Source organism: Carassius auratus, chromosome 26 (assembly GCF_003368295.1).
Source record: "Carassius auratus strain Wakin chromosome 26, ASM336829v1, whole genome shotgun sequence".
In the NCBI taxonomy this organism is placed as follows: Eukaryota; Metazoa; Chordata; class Actinopteri; order Cypriniformes; family Cyprinidae; genus Carassius; species Carassius auratus.
Window position 1 is genome coordinate 8,086,142 of NC_039268.1, and position 16,962 is coordinate 8,103,103.

The 16,962-nt window shown below is 37.5% G+C and overlaps 1 protein-coding gene across 4 annotated transcripts in view; it reads right to left on the bottom strand.

The window, feature by feature from the left end:
- The window catches only part of LOC113044228 (dorsal-ventral patterning tolloid-like protein 1), a 56,990-nt gene that overhangs the window by 2,702 nt on the left and 37,326 nt on the right, over positions 1-16,962 (bottom strand). For all 4 annotated transcript variants that reach the window (XM_026204008.1, XM_026204006.1, XM_026204010.1 and 1 more), the window contains exons 14-21: positions 12,212-12,407; positions 11,988-12,113; positions 11,077-11,237; positions 10,762-10,942; positions 7,704-7,829; positions 2,501-2,628; positions 703-916; positions 81-331 (exon numbers count right to left, since the gene is read on the bottom strand). In XM_026204008.1, coding sequence (XP_026059793.1) covers positions 81-331; positions 703-916; positions 2,501-2,628; positions 7,704-7,829; positions 10,762-10,942; positions 11,077-11,237; positions 11,988-12,113; positions 12,212-12,407 — 1,383 coding nt within the window. The remainder of the gene's footprint in view (positions 1-80; positions 332-702; positions 917-2,500; positions 2,629-7,703; positions 7,830-10,761; positions 10,943-11,076; positions 11,238-11,987; positions 12,114-12,211; positions 12,408-16,962) is intronic.

A 16,962-nucleotide genomic window follows, 5' to 3' on the forward strand; every position in this document is an offset into this window, starting at 1 on the left:
AGTTGAAGACATATAGGAAGCTTTATGATATAAGAAACTCCTAAACTCATCAGTATCACACATGCACACACTGCTCATACCCCAGATCCACAAAAGCGTCCGAGTTTGTGCGCTCCAGTGTCGTAACCATCGTAAAGTTCGATGTAGTCGTACCCGCAGTCGGCCTCCTCCTCTACCTCAAAGGTGGCGAAGGTGAGCTCGATGCCATAACCAGACTCTGCCATTATGAGCCACTCGCAGTCGGTGTGACCAGGGTAGTTATTATCCCCAAACTGAGCATGAGAATACAGGTTCTTCTGCCGTGCTTCTGCTTTTAACCTACCGCCACATTCTACACACAAAGACACAAGTGTACTGTTGATCATCACTGATTTCCTGTTGACCCTTCATCCTATTAGAAAAAGTTCTGTTCAACTTAAACAATGTTACCAGTAGTGACAGCTGACAAATATATCTCTTCTAGGTTGACTGTAATAAGCAACAATAACCAGGGTGGGCGGAGCTTAGCAACAAGTCAAAAGGCAAAACTTCAGGGACTCTAGTAAACATGCAATGAAGTAATGATCCACTAGAGGGGTCTGTTAAACTGTCAGCATGACATGAGGACTGCTTGTATGAACACTTGGAATCACATCTGATCCAATACATGCAAATAATCAAATATACACGTAAAATCAGACACAGAAAAGACATGGTAGTTACCAGTGGAATGAGTGCCCTGAAAGCCTTTCCTTTGCACTGAGGCGTCGGAGATGAAGCGCAGGTACATCTTGTTGCCTGTGGAAATGAGCGGTTCTGGAATCTTACTGCCACACAGGCGGCTCAGGATAGGCGTCTTGTCCGAGTCACCGTCAAAGGCCTCCAGGTGATCATATGCGCATTCTTGGTGCTGCTCAATCTCGAACTCATTAAAAGACTGGAGATACAAAGACACAACAGAGGAAAAGAAGAAAAAAAATATTAGGAGGAAAGAATTTTGCAGCATTCACTGATATTAATTCTTGGCAATCAACTGTAAGAAAAGGAGATCTCTCTTCTTTGACCTCCTCAGCTAGAAGTCGGACACATCTAACATATTTAAGGAGCAGATAGACATGTTTGGCTTTGACTGGGACAAGCCAATTTTAATTTCAGCGGCTATAGGAATTAAAATCTCAAGTTTCTGTTAGAAGAGACAATTCCATTTTTAGAGGCCTTGTTTGTTTCAGGTACATTAGCAGAACTAAATAAAAAGCAGCTAGGTTTAAATAAATGCAATATATTTAATACTAATACAGTATTGAAATTTTACACTAACGTTTTTCCAACGTTTATGGTCATTAATTTCTTTTTTAAATACATTAATACTTTTATTCAGCAAGGATGCAAATAAATTGATCAAAAATGACAGAAAAGGCTTGTTCTTGTGAATTTTCTATTCATCAAAGAATCTTGAAAAATGCATCACTGTTTCCACAAAAAAAAAATAATCAAGCAGCACAAATGCACTTATCAAATTTGGAAAAATATTTAGTAAACATGCAAATGTCAGGACGTGTGAATTCTGCATACATATGTAGAGCTTTCTGTGGGAATAGGTTCCTTGTGGGACTTAACCGAAAATCGCTGCTTAAGGGTGTTGCCAAGATAAGCCACTGAGTGAACTGCTTGCCTTTACAAAACTTCAAATCGTGTTGCGTTGGAGGATCTGCAAATCCCTGAACCACTGCGTGAGTTTGAATTACATGTTTTAAAGTTGTACCTTTAGTGTTTACAACATTATCATTGTGTAAAAAGCCAGCTGTTATGGCTACACAGAGAGAGAGAGAGCAATAAAAGCATGAACATGATGATAAAGTAACTCTACAAATGTATAATGAGAACTTAAAACGTTAAAGCCAAAATGATATATTAATTCTAATGGAATCAATCCACAAAACACTTCTACCTCATCCAAACAAACAATAAAATTCTCCTTTTTGTGACTTCACTTGCTTTCTGACAAGGACCATTTAGAATTGCTTTAAGTCTAAACAGATGACTCAGAAGTCAGATCCAGAGAACAGTGGGAGACACTGAGGTCACCTTCTAAACCCCTGCCATAGCTGTCTCTGACCATGTTTGTTAATAGGTTCAAATCTGTTAAATTGAAATACGAGCAAACAGGCACTGCTCAAGCTTTATTAATTCACTTTACTCAATGTCTTGAGTTTCTTGTATCTTCTGCATGTTTGTGAGACTTTGTACTGTCTATGTAATATAGGAGAGAGGGGTTTGGATGCATGTGTAAATGTTTGCATTGTGGTGTGTTTGTTTGCTTGTTTGGAGATTATATGTGTGTTTATGTGTGATGTGAGATTATCTGCCTTTGACCATGAGAGTAGGATTACATGTGTGATTGTGTCTCTGCTCGTGTGCTGCTTGTTTGTACTGAGTGTAAAGTATAGGGAGATATTTTTGTGTAATGTAAACATTGTTTAACAGATGCAAACGTATAGCACACAATTATATAAAGACTCACAATCTTGACCCGGTGGCCTGGGGTTGCCGTGATGTCCCATGTGCACTCCTTCCTGCTGGGGTATTTGTCAGGCCAGTTCGGACTGCTGATGATTCCACTTGTGCTGTGAATCTTGTGCTCACACTCAGCTGATAAACAAGTATGGGGTGAAGAGGGTAAAGATCATTAGAAATAGTGATGCAGCACAATAACACGTGATGTGAGTGATACAGCTAAGATAACAGTAGCCATGAGTACATTTTTTGTGTTTGCGTTAACGTGCGCATTTAAATGTTATAAAAAAATTTTTGTTGTTTTTCTCTTTTGAAAATAAATAAACTAGCTAGATTTATGATATTAATAACTGTGGAAGCATGTCATCACAATCTGTGAAAAGGATCCACTGTAGGTCAAAACACTTGTGTGTCACAGACGCATTTGTCCAAATGAATAGTTGCAACTCATACTTTGAACTTCGCCCTGGTGATGAGGTGTGCACATCACAGAAAGACCATTACAGAATGCTTAACCTTTAGTATGTTTACCTGGGCTCATGGGTTTACCTGAGACTCACCTTTCCAATAAGCTAGAGTAGATCTCTCTGACAAGAGACTAGCTTTCTTTCTAGCTTTTTTTTCTTTTTCTCATCCTACTAGAAAATGTACAGCATATTCTTTTGAAATTGTTGGCCAACTGTGTGTTTACAGGTGTGAGTGCTCTATTTGTATGTATGTGTATGTGTGTGTGTGTGCGTGTGTGCGCGCGCAAGCACAAGTGATTACAGCTAGATCCACACTGTCAGTAAACCTACTGTGACCCTGAGGAACCAGGTCAGACAAACGTTTTCACCAAAACCCTGCTGAGTGTATATATATGCACGTTAGAATTGGTGTGCAACTCCCTTGTTATAGCATTATCTAATATGAATGACTGAAAACAAATCTGACCTGCTGTTGCTTTCATTGTCTCCACATACAGAAGAGACCAAAGTCTGAGACCACTAGTAAAAATGCTTCAATTTTTCATTACACATTATAAATTGTGAAAAGTTGAATTGATTAATGTACATGGCTTTATTTGCGTGAGCACTGTTTCTGCAATGTACTGATCGTTTTTATGTCACCCATATTCATTTAATTTGTGCAATTTTAATTTTTTTTTTTGTAGAACTTTTTAATTTTAATTTTATGAACCTTTTTATGATTTGATTCTTTTTTTAAAGTGCCTCTATTATGCCATTTTTACAGTTCCTAATATTGTTTTGGGAGTCTCCTACAATAGGATTATATGCATGCAAGGTCCAAAAACTCTTTAGTTTTCTCAAAATATGCATTTAAATGGTTCGTTCGAAGCAGTTCAAAGATTCAGTCTCTCTAAACCTCTCCTTTCCGTGAGCCTGCTCTGCTCTGATTGGTCAGATGGCCTAATCTGTTGTGATTGGTTTATCGTTTATGGACTTTATTTATTGTGCTCTTTCAGCTTTGCAACTTAGCAGATCATTTGCATTCACATACAGCTACATTACAAATTGCATGAAAGGCAATATTGGAAATTAGGGATGCTCCGATCAGGATTTTTGCAGCTGATACGAGTAACGATTTCTTGTCATGGTGATCGGCTGCTACGATGCCTATTCTTATGCTTCAAGCTTTATATTGATTGTTTTATCAGGCACACACGACTAACCTGAAGTTAACTTCCGCTCGCCACAATATCAAAACTGACAGATTTTCCAAAAGGCTTTGATGAAACGCGGTAAGTTTTATATCATTGTATTTCTAAAGACAATCTTTAGAGTCTGTCTGATTTACGCAGCAAACGTATTTTGCTTTTCCTATATAAACACGGGCGCTGCGGATAATCCACGGGTCAGGTAATAAAAAATGCATTCTGATTATTTGCGGGAGGGTCGCAGGTGGATAAAATAAATCATAAATGATGCAAATATTATCTAATTAACTTTTTTTTCATGAGGCAGACAATTTCATGCATGTGTGTGTTTGCAAAATACATTTGCTGCGTAAATCAGACAGACTTGCTGAAAATGCTAATTCATTCTCTGCCAGCAGGAGGTGCTTTAAAGCAGGAGAAAAAGAGGTTTCCCCAGTAACAGCTGTACACAAAGCAGCACTGAGCTCACAAACCTTGCTTTATCAGGAAGCATGAAAGATGAAATTAAAATAACATTTACATTTTTCTAAAGATTGTCTTTAGAAATACAATGAAAGGTATGGGTATGCTAATTAGACTAACTAGCTAGCTAGCTGGCTATCATCTACAAATAAATTACAAAATATTGCTTTTATTTTGTTGCCTTTGTTGTCTGTTAAGACTATTTTAAGCATTTCATATTGATCAAATTTCTCTTTGTTGTAATAAGTATTGTAGGCATAGTTGTGGGAGTAGCTCATGGTCTCTTCAATAGGCTATTTGATAAAAATCACTCATACAATACCTACAAGGCGCTTCAACATCTCCATTTATTTATTATCACATAAACAAATGATTATCGGCCGATACCGATCTCCAGCCAATCGATAGGCACATCCCTATTGGAAATGGCACTTTTTTGGAAATGGCACCTCAAAATTTCCTTGCCTTATATTTTAATGACAGTACCACAAACTATGTGGACTCTACAAGTCCAAAAGAGTCCACATGGTCAATGACACTAATTTGGTTATTTTATTAGTGACCTAGATGTTCTGAACTCTACATTATGATTCTTGACTTTATATAATAACTTTATTTTATTTTATTACATTTTAAAACTTTGTTTTTGTTTCCAGGTTTAAAAAATGTTTCAATGATTTTCAATGTGGTATCAGACTTTTGGACCCCACTGTATCATGTACTGTATTTTCCGCGATCACAATACACACACCCAAACACACAAGAGCACTAAGTCTAGTTAAGCCTCTATTCTTCCCTCTTAAAATCAGGTCAGTGTGGATTAGTGAACAAAGGTATATTCGGTGTTCACACTCACACATGCACACGTTTCTCAGATACTATGGCTGCTCCAAATGGTATTGGTTTGTATGTGTTTGAATGTAAAAGTCCTTGAAAAGAGTTATTTATGTGTGTTTCTAGGTTATATATCCTCTAAGTGTGTTATATCAGCCCATAGGCTATCGGTGTTGCTCCCCCTCTCTTTAGTTTCATTGGACTAAATTTAAAATCTTTTTTTTTACAGTACCATCATTAAAAGCACAATACGCCAAACAGCTCTTGACTACTGATATTCTTGTGTAAATACACTAGTAATACTTGTAAGGCAACTAGTAAAACGGGTCTATTGTTACTACTTAGTGACTTTTAAGAGATACACATCTTGAGCACACACAGGCACATGCACAAAGGAAAATGAAAACAGAAGCAGGATTAAGACTTTGAAGCTTTGTGAAACTCCAGATGTTTAATATCAGAATCAGTGAGCTGGCCTTGAAGAGACAGTAAAGACTGAGTGAGCGAGTGTTGTGTGTGTGTGTGTGTGTGTGTGTGTGTATTCCAGGATGCCGCTGGTTTAACTTCTTGACCCTGACTCTGGAGCTTAAAGAGTAATATCTCTATCCTCCTCTCCTTAGGTCTAGCTGTTTTTCTTTTCAAAGAGAAACACACACACTGCTTTAAAGTTTCCAAAGCCCACAAAAATGTTAAAAGGCCTGCAGGGCAGAGCTGCACTGGAGGTTGACAGTGCTCGTATGAAAGGCAAGGTTTAGTGGCAGACACTGTTTAACTATAACAGACCATCTAAATGCTTCAACATGTGCGGAGATCTGGAGGACAACTGTTTTAAAGTTTACTTTAACACTTTAAGTTCAGTCACCTCATTAACTGTATTTATAAAGCAGCTCTAACTATCAACACCACAAAGTTTTATCATAAAACTATTAGATTAAATGTTTTCACAAGTTTAGTCGTTTTATCTCAAGTTTTTGTTTTATCTGACCTCACTCTGGCTCTATAAACTGGGTTGTTTTTTGCTTCTACGCCTTTAAGATCACTATGTAAGCGGCCTCGTTGGTTGTGAAATGATCAACTTTGCTTTGTTGAGCACTGTAGGTTTGTTATCGGCTCCAATGTAGTTTTATTTATACAATAACTGCCCCATTCTTCATAACAACATTTCTTCAAAGCCTGCATTGTATTGTGATAGGTTCACATTGAAATGTTAAATGGTTAGTTCACCTGAGAATTAAAATTTGTCCATCTTCTACTAACCCTCGAAGCATCTTAGGTGTATGTGACCTTTTTCTTTTAGAACAATCCAATCAAAGTTGTATTAAAAATTGTCCTTGCTCTTCCAAGCCTTTCAATGGGGTTTAATAGTTTTTGTCAACAGTTCAGAAGACATGAAATGAAGTGTGCAAATCTATAATAAAACGTCCCTCACAGGGCTCCGGGGGGTGAATAATAGTGAATTCATGCATTTTTGTAAGATAAATATCCAGATTTCAAACGTAATAAACACTTTTTTTCTCACTTCTGCTGACTGTTGGATCCGGAAGACGTACAGGCGGATTTCGTATTACGTCAGCGTTGTTTGGTTAGTGACGAGCGCAGAGAGCGAACAGAACAAAACGCTGGTCACAAATTAGAAGCACAAAACGAGGATTTGTAAAGAAAAACTGAGGATTTCGAAATAAGCCAAGAGGAGACTGGTTTTCCTTTGCTAAAGTAAGGAAAATTGTTTCCTTTGAGTTGTGTAAGGGGCATTTTATTACAGATTTGAGCACTTTATTTCACGTCTTATGAACTGTTGACAACAAACATCTGCTTACTCCCATTGAAAGGCTCGGAAGAGCAAGGACAATTTTTAATACAACTTTGACTGGATTATTCTGAAAGAAGAAAGTCACATATAACTAGGATGCTTCGAGGGTGAGTAGAAGATGGACAAATTTTAATTCTCGGGTGAGATAACCCTTTAAGGTTGATTGAAATAAAAATAAAAAAACATTCTGTAGTTAAATCTTACTGGTATCTGAGATTTAAAAGACAAAATAGAGACAAAAAAAGAAAACCTGCCAAAATTACATTAATCTGCATCTTAAATGCTAAGAAAATTGCTTTTTGTGTTGTTTGTGGGGTTTTGCTGTCCCTCAGAAGAATGTAGTATAAATCAACATGCTTACACATGCTAGAAGCACCACTGCCAGATGACTACCCTCACTTATCCTTTTCTAGCCACTATTATTTTTTTGCGAGTGCCTGTACATACCTTCCTTGCAGTCATGTTTGTTCTCATGAAGAATAAAGCCGTTGCGGCACTGGCACACATAGCTGCCAATAGTGTTAATACACTCATGCTGGCATCCACCATTATCCTTTGAGCATTCATCTTTATCTGTAACAAAAGTGAAGAGAGCAATGAATTGTTAGTTAATCTGAAACAGAAGGAAGATATGAGATCCAACCAAATCCTTTTATTGAGACATTTTGAAATCTGGTTAAGAGATGTAACAATGTGTTCTTCACTGTAATGATAAATTCTGACATCTGGAGTCTGATTTAGTTATTTATTATTCTGTTAAGAGCCACTACAGCGAGTGATTGAGAACACATGGCTGTATTATTTCATTATCCAAAACAGAAGGCAGAAAATGTTGAAAAGAACAGTGAGAAAAGACAAAAGATTCATAGGTCAGTTTTTTATCTGTGATATTTCAACATAAAAACCTGCATTTTCTTCTGCAACCAGCTACAATTAATGTAACCATATGGTTAATCAACTGAAACAGAGCAATATCAAATTTAAATAAAGCCATTTTTTATAACACACCTTCATTTTATGTAAATTAGGCTCATCATAGGTGCATTTATTATAGATGTAGCATTATCTGATTTGCATAATTCATTCAGGAAATTGGGCACAAAAACAAATCTGTTGCAAATAAACCAAGAAATCACTGGGCACAAGTGCCCCCCTTTCCCCTTTTAAAACGAAGAAGGCAGAAGGCATGAGAAAATCATACTGTATGTTGTTGGCGAAGCGCTAGGTAATTAATAAAAAGTGATAGAATATTTAGTCTGTGTGCTTTATAAGTGTAAATTAAATGTGTCACGTAATGGCTGAAAGTTCAGAAACAGTCAATGATTCCTTATGCTGTTTTTTTCCCTTTGCGCATCTCTACGCCCCCGGTGTCCCATGAGTCAGGAAGCCTCATGAAAGCTGTTATTTCCGTGGAAGTCTCAGGTTTAGTTAATTATCACACTTCAACCGCCAAATCCACCAGCATATTTATCATACAAACCCAATGAATGACAGATGGAGAGAGCTAAAGAGACCCAAGTCTCTGTGGGTCACCACACATTTTTCATAATTAATGCTGTTTTCAAAGCATGTATTTAAACATTTCCCACTGTTAGTGTGCAGACGATACAGTGAATAGCACCCCGTTTTTCCTAAGAAAAAAAAAAAAAGTAGATAAGTAGGAGATAAGAGGAATTAAGTGTGCCTCTTAAAAATGAACCCTACTCCAAAAAATTTAAATTAAAATAAAAATACATTTTAGAAAAGTCCAGCATATCAAAATATTGCTTTCTTTACTGTGCATATAGAAGAAATGAATCAGCTCTTTCAGTGTTTCCAGTTCAGCGCTCTCATTCGGCTCAGTACACACTCATACAGATTAGGAGTGTGTGGGAGAGCTCTGGGGACCTCCCTACGTCTGCCGGCACTGGGCCAGCAAAAATTCAACCTCAGGGACTTCCAGACAATGAGAGTGACGCTATCATAACTCATTGAGAGTTGAGCTTATTCTTTCTCTCAGCCAGATACAGCTTTACTCATTCACCGTGTGCTAAATGTTCATTTGTGCATTTCTTTTATGCAGTACAAATACATCCAGGAGATCCAAATATAAACAGATGAATCATATCCTGCTTGTGCTTCAGCTTAAGCACAAAATGTTATGTGATTTTTCCATCAAAATAATAGCCATTAAGAAAAATGTTTGAATCTTGTGCCTTCTGGTTTAAGGTTATTAGTTTAACTGAGATGCCTTTGAAACATGGGGTTTTGGAGAGAGCTTGTGTGGCCATGAGGGCAAAAGCACCTTTATATTTAGAAAGTAATATTAATCCTACTGTAATTCAAAATAATAAATAAATAAAATATTGCTATCCCCATGTCAAAGAGATGATCTAGTTTTGATCACAATTATGTTGTTTATCTGGTTTATCTTCTGGAATCAGAAAATCTATTTTTCTCTGTACCTTTGCCAACCAATTTGAGCCTTTCATATCTTCTGGATCTCATGGGTGTGAAATTAATAAAAACAGGGATTCACTGCACAGAGGAGGAAATGTTCACAACTGATGTGCTTGTTTATGAAATTGACTCTACTATTTATGTCTGATCTATTATCAGCAGATATTAAAAATATATTTATACAAAAATATATTTACACAAACTAATATATCTTTTTCTTTTCCTTTCTCTTGTAGATTCTATAGTGCTTATGAGTATTAAGTAAACTTATTACTTAAGTTTATTACTTGTTTGTGAGCTCTTTAGACAAAAAACTGAATCATATTAAGTGTAGGATAAAAATGGTTGCAAATAATATTTAGCCATTTGTAAGAAAGTTATACAATCTTACTGTATTATCATGCAAGTTCAACAAATGGGACATTTGTTGCCACAGAGACAGAGCCCAGGTTCCAAGAAGAATAATGGATTCTTAAAGACACCTCAGATGTGAGGGCAAATCCATTGCAAAAAATCGGTCCGGAGAGAGAAGGCTGTACCTGAAACATGCCTTGACATGACCTGCTGGCCAATCAAATCTGGCACATCATTATCAACGTCCTGGCAGGACAAAAATATAAAGAGGTGCTCTTTGCAGTGAGCAGGCCTGTCTGTGGAAGAGAACGCCCTGATTCACACACATTTAAAGTTTCAGTTCACTTTACATTTTACAAATTGCACAGTCAACCAGTTTACAAACACTTCCAGATGTTATTTACACCAAATCATCTATATTTCACATTCACAAGTGACAATCTCACATCCAAATAAATCATAACTGTGCTTGAGTCCAGATTCCAGTGTTTAGATTAATACTTTTGCACAGCCTGAATGTTTCTTACCAAACCCACAGAACTTCTCAAGACTGAGTCGCGTGAGAAAGAGAGGGGGCATTTCATCTCGCTAAATGTTTGAAAAGCTTTCGAATTTTTCATTATGAAATTCATACATACAAGCGAGCTTGGGTGGAGGTGTCAAAACATAGCTAAAGACGTCCAAATCTCCATTTCTGACACGGTGGTCTTACCGGAGAAGAAATGAGCTTTGAAGCCTTTCTTGGAGACTGTGTTGTCGGATTTGAACTCGATTCGCATGTTGTTGTACTGGGAGGTGATAACCTCAGGAACCTCCGTACCGCAGTATTTCCCATGAAGCTTCGAGTCAGATGACAAACCGCTCCGCACTTCAACATAGTCATACTTGCACACCTGCACAAATAAAATATACAAATAACAGACGGATGAACATCGATGTTTCTGTCTATCCGTTTATGTATCTACCTACACAAACAATAACACACTCTCCCACACCCAGACACACACACACAGCTGGAAATTCTCACCTCATTTCCCTCTAGTTCAAAGGTTTCAAACTGCATGGATATGCGGTATTGAGTGGGAGCCACCACTTGCCACACACAGTTCTTATTGGGAGGGTATTCCTTAGGCCATCCTGGGGTAGTAATTGTGCCATTCAACTTAGTCAGCAAGCCACCACATGCAGCTGAAAGAGAAAAAGAATGAGAACTGGTGTTATTTTAGTATGACCAATGCAATTAAAGTTTTTATTCATATTTTACATATTTATTTTTATATTTTCTCTTTTCATTTTAATTTTGGATTTGGCATTTCATTTTGTTTTTGTCATTTTATCAGTTTTTGTCTTTATTTGTTTTCATTTTAGTTAGTTTGATTGTGTTATTGGGTTATGTATCTACTGTATGTAGTGTAATAATTTTTAATTGCATTTTAGTTGTAGTTATTTTAGTACTTCAAAATAAACTAAATTAAAATAATAAATGGTGCCTTGGTAACTAGCTTTTTAATATTTTATTTGACTTCAGTTTATACATTTTATTTTAGGTAATGATTGGTAAAAAAATTTTTTATGATTTTTATTTTAGTTTACTATAATAACCCTTGTGAGAACAAAGCTTTAAAAACACAAAAGTGCAAGATTATCTGGCAGTATACAGACTAATAAACATTAGAATAAACAGATACTGTAGCACAGTTTTTGATGGCTTTTGTGTTATATTTAAGCAAAACCACAACACATCATACTTTATTAATGCAGAAATCATGTGGTTTCTGGGAAGAGTTGTCGACTAAGTGCTGTTTGTTCTTGTTGTTTTCCTGTTGACTGCGGATGTTTTCCTGAACCAGTCAGTTTGGCTTGAGTATCCACTGAGCATGTTTGAGTCAGTCAGACGGAAGCACCTGTGTGCAGTGGATCCACACACAAACATTTTACCTTCACAGCTCTTCTTGTCAGGGGCCAGTTCGTATCCAGGATCACAGGCACATTTGAAGCTTCCTAGTGTGTTAACACATCTCTGTTCACAGCCCCCATTATCTGGTTTCAGACACTCGTCTTCCTCTGATTTAATAACACGGACACAGGGTAAAATCAGTTGAATACACAAGAGCCAACTCGTTAGCTTCTGATAGCACTATTTTGTTATTTTGTGTGTGTACCTTTGAAGAAGTTTGCGGCAAAGCCTGCTTTATTAACCGTCCCATCAGAGACAAATTTCATCCAGAGGGTATTAGAGGTGGAACGGATATCTTCAGGTTTATCATAGCCACAGAATCGACCAATCAGAGGGCTGTTCTCAGTTAGGCCATCTCTAACTTCTAGGTAGTCATATGCACAGCTGTCATGCCTCTCGATCTGCACAAACACAGGCACAGTACAGTATGTGTTAATGGCGTTAGCATGTCTATGGCACCTTAGGTGTTAGTGCATAGGAAACAATCCAATAACAACAGGATCTCAGGCGTCTCTGTGTATACTATATGCCAGGCTCTCAGGTCTGGTACACGTCCTGCTCTTTATAGACTGCATGCGTGCAAAAGAAAGTGTGAATATGTGTACAAAGGCAGAGAGTGTGTTTTCATTCCCTCTGAACAATTCAACACCTTTGACCTAGTGACACACAATGGTCTGCATACATACTTATGGTATGACTTGAAACAACATTCTGACGTTTTAAGGTAAATAATCAAACATGCCTGTGTTTTGGCCTCACATACCTGCAGTCTTTTATGAAATTCAACTTGACAAAGATGTGTGCCTATTTGTGCATGTATATCATAAACATTTTACATAATTTGTGTATAATTCGTTCATTCATTTTTTTTTATTAATATTGAAAGTAGAAAAACGTTTCCAAAAAAAAAAAAAAAAAAACGAGAATTCAGCTTAAATTTTAGATTTTCGTTCAGGGGTAGAAATATTCATAAACAGCTTGAATATTTGATTTTTACACATGGGCGGGAATTAAACAGCCCTTTCTGCTGATTGGTCAGCCGAAGATCAGTTCTTTCCCAGTATCACGCAGCAGAATAATGGTCATCCACTGCTTGATTCATAACGCATTTATTGCAACTACATTTCGTCTTTTTACATCAAACTAACTAATGAATAGCTGCACAACTCATACTGGGGCAGAATCTAGACAGGGCTTTCTACTGTGTAGACCAGCAGTTCTTAAAGTGATACTGGGTCCTCGTAACTTGCTATATCCTAAAGTATTTCCAGACTGTAAAGTCACTTTTTTATCATGATACATAGGCCTACTCACTATTCCAAAGTGACTTATGTGATGCATTAAACGTCAAATACTTTAAATGAAGCCTTTTAAAAGACAGGTATTGCCAGAAAGATGCTTAACCCTTTCGCTAGTGAGTTTAAAATATTCTAGCTGAGACCCCGGCGTGAGTATTTTTTAGACGACCGTTATTTTAGAATGTATCGCCTTATTGTTTCCATTGTGACGCTTGTCATGTGACACAACACAGATCTGTATGACACATGGATCGCTTTTATTTCGTTTTTCCTGTTTATTCAAAATGTTCCCAAACATACTCACTATATTATGGTATATCTGATATTCTGATTCTGAAATATGTGCAAGTAAATATATTTGGTAGTTTAAACACTTTTATATTGACCGTGTTAGTTGATCTATACCAGGTGATGGGTGCCGCCATGTTAGTTCACACTGAATCTGAGCTGTGGGATTTACAACACGCACATTCATCCTCTCCTCCGGAAGCACTTTAAAGTAAGTCTCCAGTAAACTGGGAGAAGGACAGAGTAAACTTTGGTTACCAACACAATCTGTATATGATATCAATAAAAATATGTCATCAGATTATATTTGTAAGGATCAGTATTGCCGTTTTCACAGACATCAGCTTATATTTTACGAACTGTAAATGTATGTTTTTTTTTACTGTATTTAAAGGGTTAGTTCACCCAAAAAGGAAAATTATGTCATTAATGTCCAGAAACGTAATAAAAACATAATCAAAGTAGCCCATGTGACATCAGAGGGTCCGTTAGAATTTGTTGACGCATCCAAAATACATTTGGGTCCAAAAATAACAAAAACGACGACTTTATTCAGCATTGTCTTTCTCTTCCGGGTGCAGTGAAGTAATATCCAGTTCGTGAACAAATCACTCAGTGTAACCGGATCTTCTTGAACCTGTTCACCAAATCGAACTGAATCGTTTGAAACAGTCTGCGTCTCCAATAAGCATTGATCCACAAATGACTTAAGCTGTTAACTTTTTTAATGTGGCTGACACTCTGAGTTAAAACAAACCAATATCCCAGAATAATTAATTTATTCAAACAGTACACTGACTGAACTGCTGTGAAGAGAGAACTGAAGATGAACACAGAGCCGAGCCAGATAATGAACGAAAGATTGACTTGTTCTCGAGTCAAGAACTGGTTGCATCAGTTTATGGATCACCAGTAGTGATGGGAAGTTCGGTTCTTTTCCCGCGAACCAGTTCTTTTGGACAGTTTGATTCAATAAACTGGTTGAAGAAAACGGTTCACCGGTTCTTTTGCGCTCCATGTAATGGCATCATTGTCAATGATTGCCCTTCATTCAAGCCTCGGTTTACCCACGCTCATAACATTAGCACAGAATCAGTTCAGAATCAATCACCAAAAGAACCAGTTCGGTTTAGAGCTGTAATCGGGCCTTAAAAGTTAGGCCCGACAGGACCCGAGCCCGACAGGTTTCGGCCCGAGTCAAACAAGTAAATTTTGATTGACAGCTTTTTAAAGCCCGAACCCGTTTACAGCCCGACATTATTCAAATGTGCGCACGCACACAGCTCTTTTGCCTTTTGTCAACAATGAGTAATTTATTCATGTTTTAACATAATTTACTCATAACTAACGTAGACTAGACCACTTGGAAGTTGGAATAAAGAAATAAAATAAGTCCTCTGTGACATCGTAACATCTCAGCATTCTAGACATAGGCTCATTTAACCTATAAATAGACCAACGCACCAATAAAAACGAGTCATTTAAAATAAAAAAAATTAAGATAAATTTTAAATTAAGATGGGTATTTGGCAATAACGAAATTAAGATAAAGGCTCCGCCGGATTTGCTTTATTTAATAAAAGAATAATGCCAAAATTAGCGTAAATACTCTGTCAACATTATGCATTTAAGACTCAATTAATATATAGTTATCATTTGAAAAACCTTTACTCACAGAGATTAGGCTAGGTCTACATGTTTTTGTGGAGGAAAATGATTGAATCCACTGTAGATGTCTTCAGCGCGTTCCTGCGCTCACTGATGGTGCGTCATTATTCACTCATTATTATCATTATAAGCATGGTCAAAACTTTTCCACACCTCAGACTTTGCTTTAGTTGCTGGTGCAACCAAAACGTAATCACCAGAGGCAAGCCTCTGTTACACTTGCTCAGCATTCATTTTCGCATCTTTCTCGCGCTAATCGAAACACATCACATGACCACTCGTTTACCTCGCAAACCGGAGCGCAAGCCCGAGCCCACGTAAGATGATAGAAATTAAGCCCGAACCCGTCGGGTCCCGACGGGTCCCATCGGGTTCGGGCAAATATCTTCAGCTCTAGTTCGGTTCAAACGCGCTGTGTGTCGGTCTGCTTCACGTTGAATCACACATGCGCAGTATCATCAGCTCCTCGGTTCTCGAATTGGTCACGTCCGACAGAAACGGTTCTTGACTCAAGAATGAGTCAATCTTTTATTCATTATCTGGCTCGGCTCGGTGTTCATCTTCAGTTCTCTCTTCACAGCAGGTCAGTCAGTGTACTGTTTGAGTAAATGAATTACTCTGGGATATTGGTTTGTTTGAACTCAGAGGGAGTGTCAGCCACATTAAAACGTTAACAGCTTAAGTAATTTGTGGATTAATGCTTACTGGAGATGCGAACCGTTTCAAATGATTCAGTTTGATTTGCTGAACTGGTTCAAAAAGATCTGGTTACATTGAATGATTCGTTTGCTATCTGGATATCATACACTGCAGTGAACGCGCTCACAACAAACCCGGAAGAGAAGACAATGCTGAATAAAGTCAATGCTTCAAAATATTCTAACTGACCCTCTGATGTCACGGACTACTTTGAAAATTTTTTTATTTCCTTTCTGGACATGGACAGTATGCCGTACACACACTTTCAATAAAGGGACAGAAAGCTCTCAGACTAAATCTAAAATATCTTAAACTGTGTTCCGAAGATAAACAGAGGTTTTATGGGTTTGGAACGACATGAGGGTCATTAATGACATAATTTTCCATTTTGGGTGAACTAAACTTTTAAATATCTGAAACCTAAAATAAGCATTATATGGTTGAAAACACTGAATAGTTATGATAATATGACAAGCGCTCAGCGCATCCGATTTGGCTCTGCACCATTCAAAGCACGAAAGCGGATTTAAATTCAGCAGTTGATGACATGACGCACTGAAAGTTCTAATCACACCGGTGTGATCGTATGCTTCAGGCACCAACCAAGACTGATCACACCAGTGTGATCGTACACATTAAAAGGATTAAGGAGACAAAGACGTGCTAAAGCAGCACATTCTGTTGTTCTCTTTAATTTTCAAAGGCATGACATGTTGTAGTTATTTTGAATGTAACCTTACACAAATAAAAATATACATTTTACCATATGATTATAAATGAAAGAATATTACATTATTCCCCCCCTCGATGGGGAAAAAATCTAGCCTGACTACGTCAGACTTCCTACTTCCGCTCAATTTCATTTCGCTTCTGTACTCAGTCTGATACAGCGTCAGAGCTTTCTGTTTGCCACCGGTCTGAAAACAGCCGGGCCAATCAACGAGCAGAGGGCGGGCTGAGAGCCGTGACGTAGATGCTAAGCACCGAGTTTTAAATTGTAGGT